The sequence below is a fragment of the Lagopus muta genome, chromosome 2, assembly GCF_023343835.1.
Source record: "Lagopus muta isolate bLagMut1 chromosome 2, bLagMut1 primary, whole genome shotgun sequence".
NCBI classification, from domain to species: domain Eukaryota; kingdom Metazoa; phylum Chordata; class Aves; order Galliformes; family Phasianidae; genus Lagopus; species Lagopus muta.
The window spans coordinates 106,336,073-106,360,636 of NC_064434.1; the positions used below are offsets into that span (position 1 = coordinate 106,336,073).

Consider the following 24,564-nt stretch of genomic DNA (forward strand, 5'->3'; position numbering starts at 1 on the left):
GCCCTGCAGGAGCAGTGTGCTAAGGAAGGCATCAGTCGTGTTCTGTGTGGAATATTGTGTTGGTAGAGCCAGCAATGGGAAGATAATCACTTCACTTTAGGTCGCAGCCCGCTGACATTTTTCTTTCAGTCTCTTTATCTGCATGTAAGGTTTCTACATTTGATTCCATTTCTAACTTTAACATTTTGTGTTTTACCCTAAAAAAAAAAAAAAAGAAAAAAAGTCCTGGATCTGAGCCTTGATCTTGCAGCAAAATAAAATGAGAGCAGCACTTCAGAAAGCACAGTTGGGCCCAGCTGAAGGTGTTTGCAAAAGACAGTGAAGTCTTGTGCAGGCATACGGTCGCTCTTCTCACAGTGAAGACTGCGGTGTGCTTTGAAAGAAAGTAACAGACCTTGGTATTTTAATCTTGCTTTCTCATTTCAGAATCCATACTGGTGAAAAGCCTTTTGTCTGTGATGAATGTGGTGCCAGGTTCACTCAGAATCACATGCTTATATATCACAAAAGATGTCACACAGGTAAGGCTCGCTTCTGCAGCGTGCTACACCTAGGAGGCAGCCTGCTGTGAAACCAGGAGATCTTACCATCACTCAGAAGCCAAATGCCTTTTTGCAGTTTTTGATATAAAATTAGATTTTACTCATCCCAAGATAGAATTTCAGTGAGAAAGGTTCTTACAGGTGGAAAGGAGCTCATGAAGGACTCCCACCCAGTCAGGTTCTGGCACCTAAAGCGTGGGTTGTGGCTTTAGGTGTTTAGCAGTGTCCAGAGATCTGTCAGTCATCCATAAAAGGTTTGGCTAACTCCTTTTAAAAAAGAGTTTTCTCAGAACTGTTAGCCCAAAGAATATTATGAAGTTCTCTTGGCACTTTGGTGTACTTCTAAATGGCTGTGGTCAGCCTCACTCTTAATGAGTCCATGCAGCTTTCTCTTGGGTAGAGCTCAGTGCTTTATGCAGAGATCCCTGCTGTCACCTCAGTCTGCACACATCCTGCTGTGAGGTGGTTAACTTGCATGCAGTAGCCTTCTCTCTGTATAGTATCGTTCTCAGATGCTACATTGGCTTAATTCTCTTCATCCTTGCTGCAGGGGAAAGACCTTTTATGTGTGAAACGTGTGGGAAGAGCTTTGCTTCTAAAGAGTACCTGAAGCACCACAACAGAATCCATACGGGGTCCAAGCCTTTTAAATGTGAAGTTTGCTTCAGAACATTTGCACAGAGGAATTCACTTTACCAGCACATAAAAGTTCACACAGGTAGGAGGTGCTCTTTTTTGTTGCTGCTTGAAACAAACCGTCACAACTTGAAGCCTTTGTTCTCCTGGTTGCTCAGTTCAGACAAGATGTTTCTCATTTCTTGGATTTCCCATTACTTGAATTTCTACACTGCAAACAAGTTTTGATTCTTGAGGCAGTCTGTTTTCTTTCACTCCCTTTCTCCTAATACTTACCTGGATTTCTTACTGACCCTTACAGCAAATCTCTGAAGTGTTTCTGACAGCTGTGCAGCTGCTGCTAGTAATGCAGCTGCTTGTGATGAGCCTTATTAGAGACCAAAGTGCTATGTCTTAGTTTTCAACAAGGCACTGCAGAAAGCCAATCCCTTTCTGTCTGCTTGCCCACCTTTCACATTTACAATCCTTTCTGCTTGGATTGTGGTGGTACACAGGTTGCAATTTGCTCATGTTACTTTGATCCTGTAGTAAATACCATGCTTTCCCTCTCAGTGCCATTCCCCAGCAAACAAAACTGCTGCTTGGCTGCTATGCCTTCCTCTCTCCTTTCTTCCTGCACCGTGTGTCCAGTGTTTGTGTCACCATAGTGGGAGCAACGGACGCAAGCCGGGCAGTGCTGACGTTTTCCTCTTGTGGAATATCATCTCTTTTCTGTGATGAAGCACAGGGGCTAACAGAGGTTACCCAGGGAGTAACACACCGCGTGCTGTGCTTCCAGGTGAGCGGCCCTATTGCTGTGACCAGTGTGGGAAGCAGTTCACGCAGCTGAATGCGCTGCAGCGGCACCATCGCATACACACTGGGGAGAAGCCCTTCATGTGCAATGCCTGCGGACGGACCTTCACTGACAAATCCACCCTGCGGCGGCACACCTCGGTGAGACCCTGTCCTCCTGTAGCCCTGCTGCCTCCTTTTGAGGCCACGTGGTGATGCAGCCCCCCTGCCTTGCCTGGAGGGGGCTTCTCCTCCATGCGTTCCACCTTCTCAGTCGATTGGTTGGTTTGTTTTTCCAGATCCATGATAAAAACACACCGTGGAAGTCCTTCCTTGTGATTGTTGAAGGAGCATCTAAGAATGATGAGGCTCACAAGACAGAGCTCCCGGATGAAGAGTATGACGTATCACCTAAAATGCCAGAGAAGCTGCTGTCTTTCTCTGAAAACGGCCACTATCAGAGCTTCACTGCTGTCCCGGGGGCTGTGACTGCACTGCATGACAGCAGTTCTGCAACGGGGACTGACTGTAAGTCAGATGGGACCCCGGGACCCCAGGGAGCCCTTATTGCTACCACTCTTAGTGAGCTGACAGTACTGCATACACAGACAGAATCTATTCAGCCACAGCTTCATGCTTTGGTGAATATGGAGTAATTTGGTGTTACTCAATCCAGTCCAAGCTGCACACTTTGCATAATCACTTGACTTTGCCAATAACCTGCTGAGGGAACTAGGAGAAGCTATGAAAAGGAAGCAGAGGTAGATGTGAATGACCTGCCTGGATTACCAGGATTTCTTCCAAAATGTAATTGTCCACATCCAGTGCGTACAGCCCCATCTCCTGAAGGCAGGGGAGAGTAATACCAAATCCAGTTTGATTTCATCAGCTGAAGAAAGGTTGTTCCCTGCAGATAGAAGAAGGCTGGAGGTGGGTGCAGTTGAGCAGAAGTACCTGCGTTCAGCTAGGCTACAGAGAAGGTGCACGTTTGATTTGATGACACCTGTACAATCGAGAGAAACCATGTTGTGTTTCTCAACCCACTAGTTTAGTTAAACAAATCTGTATTTTCTCAAGTGGAAATCCTTTATATAAATTGTTTCACTAATTTGCATTTCAGGAAAACGTTGGTTAGTCTCTGCTTTTGCCAAATAGCCAAGCAGTAAGCCAGCTTGTTCCCTGGGAATTGGGGAGGGGAGCAAGCTCTGGAAAGAGCTGAAGTTTCATTTCAGGAATTGTGGTTTTCTGGTTGCTGCATAGGCGAGTGGGAGCCAAGTGCTGTGTCTGTGCAGGGGGTGGTGCTGTCGTTGCTTTCCAGTAAATCTTGGTGCAGTTTGGATGCTTGTACTCAGCCAGCTTTCAAGCTGGAGCAGTTGGAGGATAAAACTTGTCAATGAATAGAATAGGCAGCTTACTGACACTTCCCTGCTGAATTGTAGCTAAGCACTTTTCTGCTGGTCCAGATAGGTCAGCAGTGTTCTTTTCTCCACCATCACTTCAGCATTGCTGTTTCACAGGCCTCCTTTTAAATTAAGTCAGTCTTGCAGGGACTGAATCCCCTTGTTCTCTTCCATCATGGCCAGTAGCTGGGAAAGTCTGAGAGTCACCGCCCAGGGTGAGCAAGCTCTGCATTTCCTGCACTTGGGCATCTTTGCTAACACAGAAGCTGAACTGAAATGAAAATGTTACTTTGCTTGGCTTCAGGTTAAGCTGCCTGGAGAATGGGGAAGAGGAGGGTACTGTCCTTGTGCAGGGACAGAGCTTTGGAATAGGTGCCACTGAGGAAGTACCAAGTGACAACTCTGACTGGGATGACTGTTTTTTTGGAAGCAGCAGTGAATCAAAAGCAGTTTGCCCGTATCACTGACTCTTCCACTTCAGGACCAGATTCCCAGTGTCAGCATGTTAAAAGCCTGGAGCTCATCTAATTTACTTCTCTGTTTTGCTTTTCTGTTTCTCTTTATTTTAATATTAATATAGTATTTCCACAGAAGCTTTCTCATCTGAAGCTGTGAGGAAAAACTGAAAGATTGCATTAGTGCAAAGGTAAGCACAATCGAGCCTGGTTAGGGCTTATTCTAAGGCTTAGGGGTTGGCAAAGCAATAAAGATATCCAGACTGTGGCACAGAGCTATTTTTGAACCTTAAAGGGATGTCTGATATGTTTCCATAGAATCATAACTTAATCTAGAGAAAGGGATTTTTTTTTTTAAAGAGAACATTCCAAGAGCTTATATTTGAAATATTTATTCAAGCACGACGTCCTGTTGAAACTCAGTATTCCCAGTGACCAATGTAAAGAGTTTGTAGATATATCTGAGTAAATCTGAGCATTAGTACCTGTAGGCAGGGAAGCTTTTGTACTCCATGAATGGACAGATGTGAGTTATGTGTATGAGCCATTCTTATTAAAAGACTGAAATATTCAGATGGACCCACCCCTGCCTCGTGTATTTTCCCATAAACAACATTGCTTGCTCTGTATGTTCATGAGTTTCACTTTATTAATGTACAGATTCACACAAGACATCATATTCTTGCTAAGGCCATTTCATTAATAAGTTTTCATAGTATGGGTACTGAGGGGAAAAAGACAGCAGAGTGGCAGATTGTCATTTTAAAACTGTTAACAATTTACGACTGATACACTGGAGGTCATGCTGTAGCCTATTTATACAGAACTAACATTTGTATTTTAATGATATTTACTCCAGAGCACAGTAACAGACCACATAACCCCGTGGGTATGGTCTTCTGGTCCACCAGCAACAGAAGCATCTTATCACAGCTGTGCACAATACTGACAATTGGAAAAACAAACCAAAAAAAAAAGGCATAGAACACTCACCTCGGTTCTGTGTGACATTAACAGAAGTAAAACCTCCCCTCAGTGGGTGCAGCTAAGGTGCTGGAGCCAAGTCAAGACAAATCCCTCTGTAGGCTATGCCTATGCTTAACACAGAGACAAACCAGAGTGGTTCCAAACCTGTGCAAGTTCAGCAGCAGTTCATCTTTGGGCCCTCTTGTACAAAATGAGACCATACCTACAACCAGTGCAACTTTTGCTCTGAGATTCTCTATCTGCCTACCACGCTAGCTGTGCCCTATGCCCATGCCCAGTATTTTCAGGCACAGAACACATAGAGGATGCTGATACACCCCAGGCCAGGTTGGGGAAAACACCTATTAGTTGATGTTTCTGATGGGCTGAGCATCTCTGGTGAAGACAGAGCAGGCCCACAAATGCAATTCAGAGACTTTCTTTGGTAAGGCCATGCGACAGACAGACAGACGTGAAGTGAGGTGGGCTGAGCTGCAGCAATGGATTTGTTGCAGCCAGACGCTGGCCTTCAAAACACATCTGAGAAGTGAGGAAACTGAAGTTGTGTGGGAGACCGAGCATCTTCCCAGCTTAATGGGCTGACCCTAGCCCTGCACTCCTGGCTCTCACCTTTTGAGTTATCTGATGCACAGAACAGTCTATGGAGAATAAGTGAGACGGCGGAGAAAAGACAGAAAAAAGCAACTGTGTACCAGCAGTGATTTTTGGTTTTCTTACACTTGAGCAAGCTGGAAACAACAGTACTGCTTCACAACTACTGAACCCTTTTGGGTCAGTCTGTCAATCCAATGGTCTTCTACTCCAATAAACATCTAGATTAAAAACAAAGAGCAGTGAAAGCCAACACGTGAGCTGCCAGCATAAAAGCAGACACCATCCTTACAGCAAGAGAAACAAAAGACAGAGTCCAAACTGCAGCAGTGCCGACCAGAGCTTCCACAACCAGCCCTGCTGCCAAACAAAGCAGCTACATTTCCATTCTTAGCATCTCGCTCCACTGCAGAGAAATGCCAACTGCTGACAGACTGCACAGGCTCACAGGTCTGTCAGTGTATGCTGTAGGTAGCTCCATCAGCCCTACTCAAACAACACGTTGCACAGAGAAGCTTTGGTTGCAGACATTTTAAAACACGTCTCTAAAATGATAAGGAGAATTCCTAAAGTGCCTACGTCTCTTCAAAGCACGCTCCATCCATCCGTCACCCAGACACATAAGGGTCCTGCTCAGTGCCAAGCCTCTGCCATCACCTCTGCATGTCACAACAACGAGGCAGCCGAGCCAACAGCAAAAGGGCCAGAAGCTAACAGGTAGTGCCTGGCACGCACAAAAGACCTGCAGGAGACAGCAACAGGAGCTGGTTTAAAGGAGAAGTTAGAAAAATATATCATTACGTGGGTCAAGTCGTCTTAGGGCAGCGGGGTTGGGGGCTGTGCCACAAAATAAAGTGGAAAAATAGATCCAAGAAAATAGAGAAGAGCCTTACATTTTATATTTAGATCTTAAATACAAAATACACGGTTAAATAGGTCTGCTCTCCTGTCCTCTGATGTGCAATGCTTCCAGCACTGGGCCACTGCAGTCTGCGTGCATACATGCACACACGTACCTGCAGAGATGCACACACACTTGTGCTTCCTGTGTCTAAGAGTCACAAAGCCTTTCACTAGCACCATTTAAAAAGCTCCATCATCAAAAACAAAACAAAAACAAGATCCACGTGCATCTGGCAGAGGTCCATTTAAAAAACAGAAAACAATGAGGATACAGATCAGTATCTGTTATTTGTAGTGCACTGGCACGGACAAATATTTACATGCTCAACTCAGTGGTACTGAATACTGAACATTAAGACGGAACAGGAAGAGAAAAAAGGAGCTCCAAGTGCAAACTTCGGGCTCACCAATAACAAAAACACAAAGATTTCTGCCAGAAGTGTTCCTTTCACCTCAGAAAAATCTGCCAGTGATACCCAGAGCATCGCTTCTCATCTACCCACATTGCCACAACAAAGAGCAGGGTACTAAAGAAACACACAGTCATTTGGATGTAGAAGCAACAAAATCAAGCTAGATAATTTATCACGTATCCCGGAGTGGTCCTTGGCTGTAACACGAGAACAAATGACTTAGGCTGCATGCCACAAACACCACGAACAATTCACTTCAGGTCCCCGTCCCCTTCTCCTTGAATCGACTTCTTGATGCGAAGCAACATGGTGGTGAGCCACTGATCCAACCGCGAGATGGAATCGAATTCCTTCACCTATTAAAGGCAAAGAGAAAAGCAGTCAGAAAGCAGCTGCAAAACAAGCACTGTGCCTCTTGAGGTGTAATCTTTTAAACCTTCAGCTCTTCCAGAGGCAGAAAAGGCCTCTGTTAGAGAGAGAAAAAGGGAGGCTGCCTCCAAGAGCCCCAGGCAGAAATGCGGGCTGGCGGTACTTACTGCCTCGGTGTACGCCTCCGAGTTCTGCTCCTCGTGGGCTTCCAGCAGTTTCTAGGAGAACACCGTTACAAGTCAGACAATACTGCGAGTCCCTCCGTGAGGGGGGACCTTTGCTACCCACCAGCAACCCCCCACCACAAACACAAACCCAGATTTGTTCAAGTGAACCGCAATCATCATCTTGCTGCTGCTACTCCCACCCGCTTGGTCCAAAGCCAACGCAGAGCGAGTCTGATGTCCCTTAAGGCGTTTTGAGAAGAAGGCCAAACCCGTGGCAAGGCAAAAAAGCACAAAGCAAAGGGCAGTTTGCATTTCTAAATGTGACCGTGTTATTTTAATACTGGCTTCACTTACTTTCAATAGCTTGCATTCCCGTGAATCTGTGAATGCTGGGAACATTTCTTCATATTTCTCAAGCGCGAGCTGAAAGAGACACACACACCCTCAAGCTCTTTTCACACGAAACTCCTCACTTTTTATTTCAGTTCTTTTCTCTTCTATTCCTAAAACCATGCAGAAAACTCAAGAAAACATTCACAGCAAATTCATAAGCACAGGGAAATGAACAGGCAGGGGCAGATCTGGCCTCAAACTACTCAGAGCCAGCCGTGGCTCAAGATATCACTCGGCAAGAACCAAGCAGACACAGCCAGAGCACAGGCAGGAAGCAGAAAACTCTGCATAGGACACTGCAGTAGCACGTGCCCTGATTTACCCTGAGCATCACTCTGGATGTGCTGCAGCTCACCCTTCGTTCTGCTTACGCTGGAGTCTCGTGGTGATGCAGCCATCAGCAGGTGACAGCACCAGCTACAAGCCCCCATAACAGCTACCAGAGCCCTGTGCCTGCAAAAACACCTCCCTGCTGGCAAGGGTTGGTCAGCATGGCTGGAGGAGGTTGGGGCAACCACTCTGAGCCCACTGACCTTAGCGTTCAGCTCATCCACAATGAAGTGACACAGAGCAGCTTTGAAGAAATACTCCTTTGCGCTGTACTTCAGCAAAGGATTATCCATCGTGTTTGTTCCAACCTAGGCGTAAAAAGGAATTACTGGAGTTGGGAAAGGAATCTGCATCATTAGGAACTGAATTAAAAGCACGACACCTGATTGAAACTACACACAGCACCACTCAAGCGTCTGCAGATAAAGGCTGTGACAACTGCCAGAGTCTGTGCAAATCGTTATGGGGCAGCCAGACAGCTTTATTGGAGAGAAACCAAAGAGGAAAACCCATCCCATCCTCAGATTTCTGTAACTGAGGCCCACCAGGGCGACCCAGCAACCATCCTGGTGCCAGCCCAGGCGGCGGTGCCTGCAGGCACAGAAGGACAGGCCCCTGCCTCACCTGCTCGTAGATTTCTATTGCCTTCTGGTACTGCTCCAGCTGTGCGGCGTAGGCAGCCACCTTCAGCAGACATTTGTTGGCTGAGCTGCAATCCAAACCAGGAAGTGAGTGATGGGAGAGAACATCCATGCCACCTGCAAGCACCTGCAAGCATCCCCTCCCCACTTGCTGCATTGAACAGTGGGACCCACGAGCTACTAACACCCAGGGAAAAGCATGGAGACGTGCAGCTCGACCAGGTGTCAGATATCACTCATCTCTTTATGCTTTCTGTGCATCCCAACCCAGACAAGTCTGCATGCAGCATAAGAACCCTGCACAGAAATCTGAGCATTCTTTAGAAACCCAACTGGCATGACGCACGGGCACCTGCTAAGCTTAAAATAATCACGTAGGATTTAGGCATCCTACCAAAGGATGTTTTAGAAGAGCCTGCTGGGCGAGGAGTGTGAGCACGTATGCAATCTAGGGCAAGTTCCCATTTCTAATCCCTCCCTGCTGGAAGGGACCACATCCCAAAGCCCACTTGCCTGTTGGACTCTTCTCCTTTGTAATAATCCGCAGCCTGCTCGTAGTGCGCGATCGCCTGGGGACAGAAATGTTACACTTGAGCACTGCTTCTGAAGAGGGGGGTTTGGGTTAGATCAGTGCACAGAGACCACGTTCAGAAAAGCTTTTCTGCTCTGCGGATGAAAGGAGTGAGATGACGGCACGCTGCGGGGCTGTGGGTCAAGAGGGGCACCCAGCAAACTCCAAACGCAACGCTGCCCTTGAACATTTGCACGCATGCGTGTTAACAACCCCAAACTCCAAAGCATGTTTCATAAAGGTGACGCTGTTGCTGTGGGATCTCAGTGCCCCACAGAGCAGCAAACGCAGGGCCCACACCCTCACCTTCTCGATGTCAACCAGCTCGGCCTCGTAGATCTCCGCGATGGTGATGTGGTGCTTGGCCGCGATGGTGAACCGCCCCTGGGGAGGACAGATGTCTGTGAGGGGAGGTCTCCCCACCTGGCACACAGTCATAACGTGGGCACAGCGGCCGTGCCTTGGATACACAGCCCAGCCCTGTGCCCCGCCGGCGGTGCAGCCTCTTACCATGTCGGTGTAGATATCGATAGCTGCATTTAAGCAGTTGATGGCCTCTGCAGCATGTGTGTTCAGAAAAACAACACAAAGTCAGCTGGCGCCACAGCGCCCACTTCAAGACCTCCCCCCCAAAAAAACTGACAGATGTGGAACAGCTGAGAGCACATCTGGATGTCCATGGGGCTGAAGACCCCAGGCCCGTAGCTTCTGGGGAATCTCACCCACTGAGCCCACCTCTACATTCCCACAAAAGCCCCAACACCAAGTGGTGACACAGCCATCAGGACGAGCCACGTCCAAGCAAAGGAAAGCATCTCTCTTGTGTCGAGAAGTGACACGAGGAAGAAATGCCAGTAATCCCCAGCAGGCTGCAGGGAGGCTCTCCGGGCACACGGACCAGCTGACTCCGAAAGCCCCGGCGCTGCGCTCCTACGCTGCTAAGAAGATTTGCACAAAACAATCCCGGATTTTGTCCCCTGTACCTTGCGGGTCTGCTTTTTTGTAGGCGTTCCCAGCATCCACAAAGCTGGTGGCCGAGTCGTGCTTGCTCTGCAGTTGCATATGCAGCTTGGCTGCCTGGCAGAAGGCGTTCCCTGCAGCTGGAACAGAAGCACAGCACCGAGTGTACCCCACAGAGAGAGCAGAATTGCAGGGAAACAGCCAACCACCCGGCGCTCCCCAGCACCAGGAAAGCTTTAGAGGTGCAACAGCCCCAAAGGTATTTCCGACCCAGGTCAGCACAGCGATGCTGGGCTCCGTGCATACCTCCTCCCATAAATGCAGCACCCTGCGGGCTGCTATAGCTCCAGTTTAGCTTGGTAAGCTGTCCCCAGATGGGCCCATTTAACAGCACAAATACTCAGCCGCACTCACCGCTCCAATTTTTGGCAATCTTGAACATGTTTGCAGCCCTGGTGTACATCTCACAGGCCTCCTCCACTCTGGTGTTACCCCTGGACGAGAGCAGGAGAGTGCATGAAGCCACATCTGCCTTTTTGCCGGCGGGTTTCAGTGCCCCGCCAGCGCTGCTCACAGCACCCTGCGGGCACCGCGGCTCCCAGGGCTCCACTCCCCGCTCCGTGCCAGCAATTATTCAGCAAAACACAGTCGGGCTTTGCCATGCGGCCACATCCACAGCCCGCCAGCGTGCCCTCTCCCACCGAGCCGCCACCCCCCGCTCTGCCTATGGGGCGGGGGTGTCATCCGGGTCGCGCAATCCCCTTTATGGGACCCCACTGCACGTCGCGCACCCCACTTTTGCAATTTTCCCCTTTTTGCAACCCCTCCCCATCGCATCTTCCTTTTGCAACCCCCCCGCGCACCGCACCATCCATGCATTATTTTGCAACCCCTTTTTCTTTGTACAACCTCCTCCTGACCCCCCAGTTCGCTCACCCGAAGAGCCCCCGCAGGAAGGAATGCGAGCCCTTCACCCGCTTCTCGGCTTCGGCCATCAGCTGCACGGCCTCCCGCTCCTTCCCCGAGCTGTCCATCGCGGCAGCGCTCGGCCAGGCCCGGAGCCGCCTCCTCTTCCTCCTCCTCCTCCTCCTCTTCCTCCTCCGGGAGCGCGCACAGAGGCGGGGCGCGGCGCGTACTGCACGATGCGCGCACGCAGCGCACGGCCGCGGGCTGCACAAGGCGCGCCGCAGGTGATGCGCAGAAGGCACGCGGTGGATGCACCTCGCAGGACGCGCGGGGTGCAGCCGGGCCACGATGCCCGCCCTAAAGACGAGGGAGAAGCGGGTTGTAGGGTTTTCCCCGCAGGGCCAAAGCCCCGGCTCCCAGCAGAAGGGTCTCCCTGCAACTGCCTTCCATCAGTGAATGAGTACAGGGAAGGCCAGAAGAGGCAGTGAGCTTGCCCGTTTTCTGTCTCCTTCCTCAAAGTAGAGATGAATTTCTCCTTCTTGGCAAAGCAGCTTGGCACACCAGCATCCTCGTGGTGTGCTGGATGCCAGCACCATCACTGCAGTGCTTGTCCAAGATGCGCTGGGCCACAAGCAAACACAGCAACACAGGCTTACAATCCAGGTGATGCAGTGGGGGTGAGAGCTGCCGGGGGGGCTCACCCATTGCCAAAAGGCCCAGGAGCCATAGCTGCTGCTTCCAAAGCCCCAAGGGGAACCAGGCTGTGTGCCTCCAGACTGCAGCTCCTGGTGTGCCCAGCTTCAGGTGTCACATCACACTGTCACTGCTGCTCCACGGGGACACACGGATTACACGGCCTCCTCCCCAAAGCACAGGCCTGCATGCTGCTAAAGGTGATGACTTCACAGTGGATCTGCAAGGCCAGAAAATCACGCTTTCAGCTCCCCAGCTAAAAGCACACCCCTTTTTGACCAGCAGCTCCAAAACCTGCCCTTCAGACCTGTGTTTTTGCAAAGCATCCGCAGCGGGAATTAATTAATCAATCAATAATTAATTTGCCCACGTGGCTTTGGATCGCACAGAGCTCTCTGCAGGTGCAGAATTCAATGCCAGGGAGGGGAAGGGGCCAGGCCAGGCGATCGCTGTGCCGCCCGGGCTCACATAACACCAGCTGCAATGGGAGCTGCTAAGAGCTGAGCTGTCAGCCCTGCAGCGCCTCGGGTGCCAGGGGGATGCACACACACACGGGCTCCACTTACAGAGGGGCTGGGATGCTCTGGGTTACTCACGGCCTGAGCAGCACAACGCCTTCCCTCCTGCAGGTTGGTGCTGCACTCAATGCTCCAATGGCCTTCGAGTTTCCTCCAGTCCAAGCTTGCTGCTGAAAACTGATCACTATCACACACTGCGAAGGATCCCAAACCATCCCAGGTTTTATTTTATTTTTTTTTCCGGGCAGGACACAATGGAGCCTTTTTATCTCTATGATCTTGGAATACAGATAGAAAACAAAGCTATCCAGAGGATCCTTTGCCCCATGGCCGCAGAGCTCTGTCATCTAATGCTTGCCCTGGAACAGGAAGACAGAATGTGTCAGACCTTACCCAACATAGAGGAGAATGCAGAAAAATTAGCCAAGGCCACTGATGAACTCGCTTCTGCCGCAAGAAGGTAACTTTGCTGGGTGGTGGGTGGTACAGATGGCATGGGGATGAGTTGAGCCCCGTGGCTTTTCTTCCAGATTGGCCCAGCAGTCCAGCGACAAGGCGTACCAGGAGGAGACACATCTCACAGCCGAGTCCCTTGTGCTGGCAGGGAGGCACGTGTTGCAGGCAGCCCGCCAGCTGCAGGGACAGCCGTTCAGCCCTAGCCACAGGGAGGTGCTGGCTGCAGCAGCAAAGGGCATCCTAACTGAGACTGCCAAGGTAACGCCAGAGGGGATGGTGCTGAAAGGAGTGGTGGGGAAGGATGCAGATGGAGAAGGGACAAAATGGCCCCTTTGCTGGATCTGGCTGGGGAGTACTAGTTGGGGCAATTTTGTTCAATAGAATGAGAGGGGACGGCCTCAAGTCGCACCAGGCTGTCGTTCAGGATGGGCATTAGGGACAATTCCTCCTCCCCAAGAGTAGTGAGGCAGTGGCACAGCTGCCCAGGGAGCAGTGGGGTCACCTGGAGGTGCCCCAGAGCTGTGGGGATGTGGCTCTGAGGGACGTGGACGGTGTGCTGGGGTTGGACTGGATGATCCTGCTGGTCTCTTCTGACCTTGATAATGCTGGGGTTCCCTGTGTGCTCACTAGGACGGGCCTGCTGGGCAGAACACACCTCTTTTCTCTCCAGCAGCAGATACAGTATCGTTTCCAGAGGGATGCAACAGTGATGCGTAACCTTAGCCACACTGACTGTACTTTCTGCTGTGCTAGATCCTTCAGATCGAAGGTGCTGCCGGGGCAAGGAGGATAACGCAGGCTGCCAGCTGGCTGTTGGAGTGCCTGGGCACACTGCGGGATACAGGGGACGTGCCAGGGCTGCTGGCTGCTTTCCAGGACTTTTCCAAGGCTTTGCTTCTGCTGAGCAACCTGACAGCACAGCACCTCGAGGAACTCCGAGATTCTCCTCGACGGACCAGCTTGGCCCAGACTTTGCAGCTCCTTCACAAGTGCGTTCCTTTGCTCCACGAATCCAAGCACAGCCACCTTAAATGCTCCTGGGCTCAACAAGTCAACCTCTCCAAAAACGATGCTTTCCAGCTGATGGAGAGGACCATCCAAGAGCTTGTTTCCTTGCTTGTTAACAGCACAGGCAGCAAGGAGCTTCAGGACGGACACGGGACCTTCTCCCATCATGTGCAGAGGCTGCTGGCTCTCCTCAACCACTCAGACCCAGTGCACTTCTCTGACAGCAAGTTCAGCACTCACGTGGAAGCAATAGTTTTCTACTGCATGCTTCTAGCAGAGATGTGCAGGGCAGATCTGAAGCAGGATCTGGTAAAACGTTGCTATGTTCTCCTACGGCTCAGAAAAAGCATCTGCTGCCACATAAATCAGCAGGAAGGATGGACAAGGCCAAGCTGGGGAGAAAGCAGCCTGCAGGAGAAATGTCACACCATGGGAAAGGAGGTGGAGGACCTTGACAAGGCTGTGCTCAAAGCCACTCTGCACCAAATCCTCAACACCTTCTCCGAGGCCAAGGAGCCCTTGAGGCAGTTAGTAGAGGAAGCTCTTACCCTTGCAGGTACAGGGTGTTTTCCAGCAGGGCAGGGAGGATTACTGAAGAAGCTTCAGCCCCTCACTGCCACCTTTTTCGCACACGCCCAGCAGATGCTCAGAGTGACAGACTTTGTCCTGGCCAGGTGCACCAAAACCCAAACTGCTAGAGAAATCCATGACTGTTTAGAGTACTTAAAGAGCCTCCTTGCCAGTATCCCTCCAGCACTCACAGAAATGAGCAGAAATCCATCCCACACGAGCACTGCTCAGCACCTGCAATCCTTGTACCATGCGTGGGCTGGGACAACAGAAAGCCTCTTGCAGTGTTTTGAAGAGACAGTCAGCATGCATGAATTCCTGAAGCTGTCCATCCAGGAAATGGCCGAGCACAAGGAATGGTGTGACAAGGCCCTGCAAAGTCAGGACCCCGAAAGGCTCTCTAGCCATGCTACCAGCCTCACCAGTTGGGCTCGGTGGGTTGCTGGAGCTGCTGCCAGGTATGTGGATAGAGCAACAGACCCCATTTTCAGGAACGGCTTGCTGGTTTGGATTGAGCAGCTGGCCACGTCCATTCTTGAGCTGAAAGCAGCCACGGCCCTTTGCACAGAGAGATGCTCCTGTCTCCAAACTAGGGATGCCTTTTCAAGGACGGCGAGCTGCCTGATGGATACTGCTCACTGCATTCAGGATGGGCTGGATGGGTCCAACCACCCAGATATCCTCAGCCCTCTCCGGGAACAAATACGGAGAGCTGACGTTGCGAAGGAGCTTGAACTCAGCTCATCCTGTGCTGGGTTAAGAAACATTATCGGACAAGCTAAATTGCAAGGAGATGTCTTCAGTCATCCATCTCCACAAGCAGGTAACTCACACCCAGATGTTGTTCCAAGGAAAGGAGAAATGCACCCTGTTGTTACAGCACTCCTTGCAGCTACCAGAGCCCATGATACAGCAGCTGTGAACGCTGCCTGCTCCGCCTTGCTCCAAGTCTCTAACTGCTGTATCAATGCAGCAAAGGAAGCACTGCCTGTTGCTGCCTCTCCCCACATGGAGACACTGGGGCAGTACCAGAAGATTATTTTACTGACACCGTGTGTTATTAGCTTGGCCAGGGAAGCAGCCCCAGGGCAGCTCCAGCATCAAGGCAGACTTCTCCAAACTGCACTTTCCCTCTCAGAAACCATCTGTGAGACCAAAGAGTGCCTGGCAGCCATGGCAGGCTCTTGGTACAGTCTGTCTCAACAAGTGCTTGGTTTTATCTTGGCTGCTGACTTTACGAGCAGCAAACAGGCTTTGGACGAGACTATGATGGGTTTAGCAGGAGCGGTTCAGATAGCAGAGGACATTGCAAGCATGGCCTGTGATAAGCAGAATCCCATTTGTCCTGAGGACTGGGAAAACTTTCTACAGGTCCAAGCCAAATTTTCACATGCTCAGATGAACACCAAAGTGTTACTTGAGAAAGCAATGTCCTTCAAGGGCCCCTGCAAGTTGGGAGAGGCCAGCCTGGAGCTGCGCTGTGTCCACTGGGCTATCAGCATGCATGTGCTCCTGGGTGCTGTGGATCAGCTCATAGGCAGAGACATCCTGTTCCTGAGGGAGCTAACAAGTGCCATGGACAACAGGCTTTGTTCTCAGAGCCTCTTGGCTGCTGTGTCTGAGATCTCCCTGAGGCTGCAGGAAGCTGCCCGGCTCTCTTACTTCACTTGCCCTGAAGACTGCGGCCGCAGTGAAATCCTCACCCTCAGGGAAGAGATAAAGGTGCTAACGGAAGCTCTGCTGGATGCCTCCAATACCCTGTTGGTCTCTCCTCTGCCTTCTGCCAGCCTGTACATTCGCTTTGAGCTCCTGCAGAGAGACTTGGCCCTCAGGGCCAAAGCATTACTGCTCCACCTGGAGAAGGCCAACACCAAACACCTACAAGTCATCCGAGATGTGGTAGGACCAGCCTTGTCTTTCTTCCCCGAAGAGTGCAGGGAGGTGAGCCAAAAAGCTTTTAAAGAGAAAGCGGGTCAGCTATTGGCCAACATTCAGTGGGTCAAAGCCACCCTCCAACGTGTCCTGGAGACAACCGCTCAACTGCAGTCACGGGCAGACCTGCTCTCTGTTGCAGACCACCTCCTGGTCCTCACAGCTGATGCAGTGGACAGTGCCAGCCAGCTCTTCCAAAGCCACCAGGACAAAAGGCACCTCCACCTAGACAGCATTGTCTGGTACTGGTCAGCTAAAGCACACTACCTCACCACGCAGCTTCAGGCCGTCCGTGGCATCAATGGACACATCCTGGAACTCATGAGACAGCACCTGCAAAACGTGGGGGACCAGTGCTCTCCAAAAGAGTGCAGCAGCACAGCCCAGCTCTCCCCAGCCCGAGAGCTCGAGGCTCTGAGGCCCACCAAATCAGCAGAAACTGGCCTGAGCAGGAGTGGGCAAACAAGCAGAGCTGTCAGAGAGGCACACGAAATGGTACGGTAACTTTTTCCAATTTCTTTGTTAGATCAAGCTGCTGGGTGCCCCATGCAACCGGGCTCTGGGTATCTGACCTGATAGAGACCTTTGCACAAATAAATCCATCTCCAAAACACTGTTCCTAAGGAGCAGGGAACTGTACTGCCCTTCCTTTCCCTGAAATGCTCTTTCTGCTCAGCTCCTCACCTCTCAGTGAGTTTTCCTCAGGAGTAGCAGCCACCCTGCTCCCACAATTGCTGCCAGGTGCCAGGAGCTGGCAAAGGCTTTAGCAACATGATCCAAATCACTCTGCAGAGCAGTTTAAGAGTATTTCATTGCATTTCTCAACTATGGGCACTGCCATCTTACGCTACAGTTACCTCCCTTTTGGAGATAGCTCCAGACAATGGCATGGGGCATTTGGACTTCAGAATGCCATTGTGGGTGAAGACAGAAGAGAAATAAACCTGTTCAGGAAGGCAGAGTAGGCTCAGCAAGGTTACAGACAGCCATCCCACCTCTTTACTCACCAAAAACTGCTTCAGAAACACGCAGGCAGGAACTTCTCAATACTTACACAATCTGATGCTCTAGACTTTTATCTGTTCCGTTGTTGTCTCGACAGCAAGGGAACAGTCCTCTCAGTACCTTCTTTGGAAGCAGCCCTGGGAAGCAAGAGAGAGAAGACAGTGAGAGAATGCAGGGAGATGCCAGCAGGATGTCCCAGATGACCAAGGACATGGCAGTAAGGATGCTTCACATGACTCAGTTCCTGAGGAAGAAGGGCCCCATCACGGTATGGAGTTTCTCATCCCCTCCACCCCATCACTTTTGTAGCTATAAAGATAGATGCCTTCTAGAGAAAATACCCAAATGCCCAGTGCCTGCTGAAAAACCTGTGTTATCCCATCCTACTGAAAGTGGCACTGGTGCATTTGCCCCAGTAATTTCAGGAATTACTTTCCTGAAAGGAGATGCAAGTCTCATGACTGGCCCATTCCTCATTTCAGAATACACCTGGCCTTTCTGGATGCTCCCATTTACAGGAAAGATGTTTATTTTCCTCCTCCCCATCACATTTGCATTTTGTTTTAGAGCAAGGAGCAGCTTGTTGCCTGTGCTAGGCAAATAGCTTCTGATGGGCAGGCATTTGTTACATTTGGCCGCGTCGTTGCAAAGATGTGCCTGGACAAGAGATGTTGTGCAGAGCTGCTGTGTGCCGCAGAGCAGACCCACACCATCAGCAGCCAGCTCGCCATCGTGGCCAGGTGAGTTGCTGCTAACAAGGAGTCTCCCCGAGGCTCAAAGTGGCACAGCGGTCTCCAGAGGTCTGTGTGGGATCTGGGCTTAGAGCTCAGTTGCAGTTCAGCAGGCTCTTCTCTTTCTGCTGCTGCCAGCAGCACTTTTCTCCCATTTGCCTGCCTCATTTCCCCTGGAAACCTACAGCAGTGCAGGGCACACTGCCTCTGGCTTTGGACTACCTGGTGGCAGAGAGCTGCACGCTTCCATGCTCTTCCAGTAAAATATCTCAACGTGTCTTTAAGGGTAAAAGCAGTCACTGCTGAGAGCAAGTCCTCTTCTGAGCTGCTCGTGAGCAACGCGCAGAACCTAATTCAAGCAGTTTTACATGTTCTGAAGGCAACCGAGGCAGCGTGCATCAAAGTAAGTTAATGCTGATAACGATGAATAGGTTCTGTAAGGTGAGCTTTGCTATGGGGAGCTCCTCCGGCCTCATCTGGCGGTGGAGATGCAGAAGCTGGCTGCTGCAGGACCTCTGTCAGCAATAGCAGGGGTCAAGATTCCTACTGCTACGTTTCTGTTTTATGCCTTTCTGTTTTGTTTCCAGAGCCTCCTCTGCATTTTTTCCAGGCATTGAATCCGCTCTATCACTGCTACCAGCTTTTAAGGCATGTTTAGCTGGTCCGTTTCCCATTTCATATTTGGAGAGTGGCAGCACCTCACTGGAGGCCTTTATTTGGAAATAGTCCATGTCAGTCTTAGCCTTCGTGTTGTCTCTAGGTGGGCTTTGATCACAACTCCCAAGAGCTTGCTTTGCAGCTGCCAGCAACGGCTGACTGATCCAATTGTAAATAGTTTGTGAGAGCAGACTTGATGCGAAAGCACTTCAAAAACAAGCACAAATACAACGGCACTCTGCGCCGGTGCAGTTTTTCATTGTGTGCCTTCATCTCCTACACAGCCCTACAACCTCTGCTGAGCTCCGTGTCTTTTTGACAGAGTTCTGATTAGAATCTTGGTTGGTGGACAATCAGCAAAAAGCACAGGAAAGCTCCTCCTGTACGTCATTATGCTGCTTAAAGCATACTGTCTGGGTTACCTGCTGGCAGCGTGATGCAGCGAGCCATTCTTTTATCTCGACTGCCCAGATTACAGAGTCCTTTACGGCCCAGCTGCTCCCCTTTCAAAATGTAGGGGCCCACTTACCAATAAGCTGATGAGGCAGCCTTATTTTTCTCTCTCTGTAAGCAGGTTTTTCAGCATTTGAAGAATTTTGTAAGCATTAACTAACAGAAACATCACATCACTCGTACAGACGTCATGACGTTCTGACATATAGAGTCTGTCCTAATGTATTCGAGCACATAAATATTTGTCTCCTTCCAACAGGGCTTGCGACAGCCTGCTCCTGACTCTGAAGAAGCAGCAGCAGCTGCTTTTTGCACCGAGTGGAGGACAAACCTGTTGTGGCACAGAGCCGAGCAACGCTTGAACTCAGACAGGGATGAATTGGGCCTCCGCAAGACTCAGGCGAGGGCTGAGCCCACGCTCACAGCCATGGTGCAAGGACGGTCACCTCCGAGCGGCAGCACCCCCAGGTGTCCCAAATCAATTGAAGGACTATATCCAACTATGGGCAGCCACCTCTAGCAACAGGAAGGCATTGCTCTGCTGCTGCTGAGCTGCCCAACCTTGCAGATGTGAGACAGCTGGGGCTCTGCTGCAGCGAGGCTTCTGAAATGCTGATGAATGGAAGACGCCGTTTCGTGAGGTCCCTTCACTGCATCAAGAAGTGCCAGTTTTTGTGCTCTCCAGATGCAAGCAGGAGGATGCAGGAACACGCTTGTAGCAGCAGCAGCAGCAAACGTGGCTGGTAGGATCAGAGTGTTGCTCATCTGTACCAGAAAGCCTCAGAGCTGGGAGGTCTTCCTCAGGGCCCTATCACACTCCTCTTCATCCAGCAGTATTGCACGATGCTAACAGACACCAGCCCACCAAGGGGAGCTGCAGGACATTCTCAGCAACCATCACCTTTTCTTCGACAGTAACACGACCCACAGTGCTACAAAACCCTGAGCAAAGAACTGAATGAGGACGACTAAGGAACGTGGCCGCTGACTTCTGAAATGCAAAGGAGGCCGTTAAACGTTCTGCACTTTGCAATAATAAATTCACTTTTATCGTGAAGGATTCACATTCTTTCCCTTGCAGCAGAAAAATATTTAAGCAGGCTACATTTGGAAGCTAGAAACCTCGTTAATAGTCTTCTTATCATGGGGCAGCAACAGCAGGTGCTGATCTAGGAATGCTCGTCTTCCTGAATTGCAGAGATCATTTTTCACTAGTCCAGGGCCACAGGAGCATTTTGTCACATCACCATCACAGTAAAACATTCAGTGCTGATGCTCACCCACCTTGCAACTCTAATGGCATCTGGGACATCCAGGACCCCCAGTACTGGCTGCTCCTGTTGCTGCTCTTCACAGCCTCAGAAATGAGTTGAAAGCGTCCGAGGGAAACGCCGCTCTGTGCTGGAGGAAGAGATGGAAGCAAGTGCTTTCCCTGCAAAAGACACAATCATTTCTCACAGCACGTCTGAGCTCAGTGTGGCAGGACTGTCCTGGCCCCAACACCTTCCTGCCCCTCTGCTGGGCTCAGACACCCCCCACACCTTCCCTTGGCTTACAGGGTAGGTCAGTACTTGCACGGTAGCAATGAATCCTCTCCACGTTTCAAGAGGGAGCAGTAGCAGCAGGCACACCAGAGCCTCGAGCTCAAGGAAGAAATCTGCAACAAACAAAACAAGCACGGGCAGAGGAGAGGAAGCAGCCCACGGACACTTGCACTGCAGCTGGGGATGCCCTCGCAGAGCTGCTGGCCAGGCCCAGATGAATCGTGGATGGATGGAAGGAGAAAGGTTTCACATGGAGACAGTAAGTTGCAAGGAGAAGCCAGCCCCCCTCAGATTACATGTTCTCCTTACCTTGTCCTCCTTCTCACCCCAAAGAAGCCTCACATGACATTAAAGGCACCAACACAGCAGTCCATCTCCTGGGTTTGAAACCAGCATTCCGGGTCCCCTTACCAAAACACAACCCATTTTCATCTGCAACTCCCAAAGGGATCCACACCCGGACCGACAGCAAACCACCTGAGATCCTCCAACTATCTCAACTGCAAGGCACAACATTTTGCCCCCGCTATCAACACGTTTCCTTCGACCCTCATTTTCCCAAACGCTGAAACCAAGTCAGAGTTCAATTTGATGACGGTATCTTCACTGCTCTCAAACCACCACTGCCTTCAACAACACCGAATGTGCAGCACCATCACATCCCACTCACCAGCCCTACCCAGCCAACACGCAGAGAGCAAGAGGACAAGGTCCACCAAGGAAGAGGCTTAATGCAAAGAGACATCCCAAGTGGGCGGGAACCAGATAGCAATTGAGCAGACTGCAAAATTTTATTTTCAATGTAGCTAGCTAGGAATAACTACATTTCCTCTATATAAAAAGCAACCCAAAAGGCAAAACAAGAGAGGCTTTGAGGACAGTTGTGCTCTCGGCATGCAACATCTTTGAAAATGAAAGAACATGCACGACATTTCTCGTATCGGTGATGAGAATCGTAGTCAGGGGACAATGCACAAGTCTGATCTCGGGACCACTCAGCCAGCAAACTCCATCTGGATTCAACACGAGGTCAGCTTAAAAACCCACCACCGTCCGACTGGCGAGTGGTGCAAAGCCAGGCTTCGTCCCTCGTGTCCTTCTCACACCCTCTCTGCTGTTCCTCCAAGCCTGAGCTAGCTGGCAGCACGTCAACACCACAGTCATTACCAGACTTTAACTGTACCCTTTTTAATTTTTTTGTTAAAAATGTTGTAAAGACACAATGAATACAAGTACTGCAGTTACATCGATACAAAAAAAGCAATACAAATTAAGCGGCTGAATACAAAAATACATTGAAATACATGAACACCACAATGTAACTTAGAGCACTAATCAGAATTGTGTATGTGTGAAAAAATTAAATAAAAACCTTTTTTTTTTTTCGTATTAGACAACTTAGGTATTCTCCACTTTTAACAGTAACTTTCTTCTAGTTATGTACTTCACAATTTCTTCTATATACAGCATAGAATAAAATACTTTTAAAAGATATGACATTTTTACTCCTCAATATGTGATATAGGTCTCTTTTACACTAAGAATATGGACTGCGTGAATAAAAACCAATGTCTGACGTTGACTGGTCGGAAAAGGAGGATCAGCATTTTCCTTTCAGATCATTCCTGTGTACTCAGGTTAGTCGGTTTGGCTTGATGCGTCGGACAATCCTTGTCAAACAGTGTCTCTCACAGTAATGTACATAATATTGCTTGTATCTATACAATCATACAAATGTGGCAATCATATCTAAATGTTGTTTATGAAAGAGACAGCTCACACATATACAGGTCTTCAGACTTTCTTAATGACTTATTTACAATGAAAGTGCTTTTATCAGCTCTAACACGATACATGTTGTTTGTTTGTTTGTTTCCTACATGTCAATTATTAGTCTCCCTGAAATTGGAAAAGTATTATATAGAAAATACCACAGCTTTGCAAACACTATAGCGTACTGTATAACTGCATGTGGTTCTGAGATTAGCAGCTGAAAAGTGTTGATAATTATAATTTAAAAATAAATAAAGCAAAGAGGTAAACCAGTTACAAAACAGCAGAAAACTGCAATATTCACAACAGTAAAAAGACTTAAAATCAATCGCTAACAAAACGGCGAAGCGGTCGGGTCGAAAGTCTTGAAAACATCTTTTAAGGACTTATCATCCGACTCCCCGTTGGGATCGTTATCCTGCGCCTGAGCCACCTGTCCAGGCTGCCTCACCTGCCTCGGATCGCTGTACTGCGGTCTGATCAGCCCCGACAGAGCCTGGATAGGAAGATTGTGCACCGCGGGCGCAGCGCTGGAGTGTTTAGCCTGAGATTTGCTGTTGCTGTTTGCTTTATCCGAAGCGGCTTCCGCCGACGCTTCGGGGGTCTTTTCGACGCTGGAGGCAGGCTTGGGCAGCGACACGTCTTCCGACAGGCCGGGCTCGCTTTTAGCAGAATTCTTCAGAATGCTTTTCTTCTGGTTCTCTCCATTCTCCCCGGCGCCGGCCGGAGCCGTGTCCGACGACGCGCTGTGATCCCGGGGATCATACAAACTGATGCCGCTCAGCAAGGAGCCCGAAGTCCCCAGCCTGACGCCGCTCGCCGCCAGCTTGGGCGCGTAGGGAGGCAGGGCGTCCGGCTCAGCTTTAGCAGCGGCGGCTTCCGAGGGCTGTGAGGATGCGGCAGCGGATCTGGCGAGGCGGGGGTCAAACTTTGAAGGGTGCGACTCCTTTGTGACTCCATGATACGTATCTGCGTTAGACAGTCTGTGGAGCCGGGGGTCGACGTTCTTTTGTAATCGAGGATCTCCCAGCTTGCTGGAGCTACTGGCGTGAGAATCCACTGACTGATCCAAGTAGCCGCTCCTGCCCACTAAGTTATTTTTCGCTTTCGCGGCTAGTCTCGGGTCAGCTGGCATGGCGTTTGGGTGGGGATCGTTTTTCAGGTTCCTCAGTTTATTGAGCCTCTGGTCAGCTATGAGCGGAGGAAGAGGTAAATTAATTGAAGAGACAGGGTCGGGCTTAGGCAAAGGTATTGGCAGCAAGTCTTCGGGCGCCCACACAATATGCTTAGCGAAGTTTGGTTTCATCAGGGTAACATCCATTTTAATGTGGCTGAACTGCCTAAGCTGAGATCGGGGATCCCTTAATGTTACACCGGGCAAAGGCTCCAAGGGAATCAGAAAAGCTCGTTCCCTCAGTTCTCTTTCTGAATCCTCTTCATCATCATCCATCCCTTTCTGCTTGACTTTCACGCCCGTGTGAGGGTGGTGTAAATCTAACTTGGCCCCCACAAGAGACGAGCTGGCGTGACCTCCATCGCTGACTTTGTGCATCCTGGGATCTCTCAGCCTGGGGTCCAAGGCTGCGGATTCCGATGGCTTTCTGGGGTTTGATCTTGGCGAGGCCCTAAGCCTTGGGTCAGCAGCCTGAGGCCCTGCACCTTTATCTTTTGCCAGCCTGGGATCAGTAGGAATACCAAGCATGTGCTGCTCTGCGGAATGCTGTTGCTGATTCCTAAAGTTCTCACTCTGTTTCTTCAGCGTTTTCAGTATTGATTTAACACTGTTCCCCTCTTCCTCTTCACTGCTGGAATACCAGTTGACATTGTCATCTGAGAACAAAGATAACAGAAACAAATGGTCACGAGGGAATACAACAACATGCTTACTCACATGAAGGGATAACTTCTCAGTGAAAAGGAACGGAGTAATAATATCAGTACCAAGCCCTCATTCACTGCATTAAAACAGCATGACAAAAATGATTTAAATGAAGAACTGAAGTAACAAAAAAATCAAGTTAGCTCAGATACTCCCAAACTCTGCTGCATTCTCTCCACACTTCTCACAACAGCAGGTGGCTATGCACCACACAGCCCTTCACTTATTGCTTCTCCCTTCAAAACTCCTTCTGCATGACGCCATACAGTTCGGAGCATCCCTTTGGCCAGTTCAAGTCAGCTGTCCT

General features: G+C 50.0%; 4 protein-coding genes across 5 annotated transcripts in view; 2 read left to right on the plus strand and 2 right to left on the minus strand.

Annotated features, from left to right (window-relative positions):
- The window catches only part of GZF1 (GDNF inducible zinc finger protein 1), a 75,119-nt gene extending 70,333 nt beyond the window's left edge, over positions 1–4,786 (plus strand). For both annotated transcript variants that reach the window (XM_048934834.1, XM_048934833.1), the window contains exons 3-6: positions 427–521; positions 1,093–1,260; positions 1,957–2,114; positions 2,252–4,786. In XM_048934834.1, coding sequence (XP_048790791.1) covers positions 427–521; positions 1,093–1,260; positions 1,957–2,114; positions 2,252–2,608 — 778 coding nt within the window. In that variant the 3' untranslated portion in view covers positions 2,609–4,786. The remainder of the gene's footprint in view (positions 1–426; positions 522–1,092; positions 1,261–1,956; positions 2,115–2,251) is intronic.
- Positions 4,435–11,253, minus strand: NAPB (NSF attachment protein beta). The gene is made up of 11 exons (XM_048934836.1): positions 11,069–11,253; positions 10,547–10,626; positions 10,156–10,272; positions 9,683–9,729; positions 9,479–9,556; positions 9,115–9,170; positions 8,585–8,669; positions 8,164–8,268; positions 7,592–7,660; positions 7,238–7,288; positions 4,435–7,057 (listed from the first exon to the last, which is right to left on the minus strand). The coding sequence occupies exons 1-11, from the start codon at positions 11,164–11,166 to the stop codon at positions 6,953–6,955; spliced, it is 891 nt and encodes a 296-aa protein (XP_048790793.1). The 5' UTR covers positions 11,167–11,253; the 3' UTR covers positions 4,435–6,952.
- Positions 11,254–11,363: 110 nt separating this feature from the next.
- On the plus strand, positions 11,364–21,264 carry LOC125688623 (uncharacterized). The gene is made up of 6 exons (XM_048934824.1): positions 11,364–12,963; positions 13,459–16,710; positions 17,318–17,488; positions 17,788–17,960; positions 18,237–18,354; positions 19,321–21,264. The coding sequence occupies exons 2-6, from the start codon at positions 13,789–13,791 to the stop codon at positions 19,579–19,581; spliced, it is 3,645 nt and encodes a 1,214-aa protein (XP_048790781.1). The 5' UTR covers positions 11,364–12,963; positions 13,459–13,788; the 3' UTR covers positions 19,582–21,264.
- Positions 21,265–21,856: 592 nt separating this feature from the next.
- Positions 21,857–24,564, minus strand: part of ZC3H6 (zinc finger CCCH-type containing 6) — a 28,867-nt gene continuing 26,159 nt past the window's right edge. Inside the window, exon 12 of the mRNA XM_048934825.1 lies at positions 21,857–24,208. Within this exon, the coding sequence (XP_048790782.1) occupies positions 22,710–24,208 (1,499 nt within the window). The 3' untranslated portion in view covers positions 21,857–22,709. The remainder of the gene's footprint in view (positions 24,209–24,564) is intronic.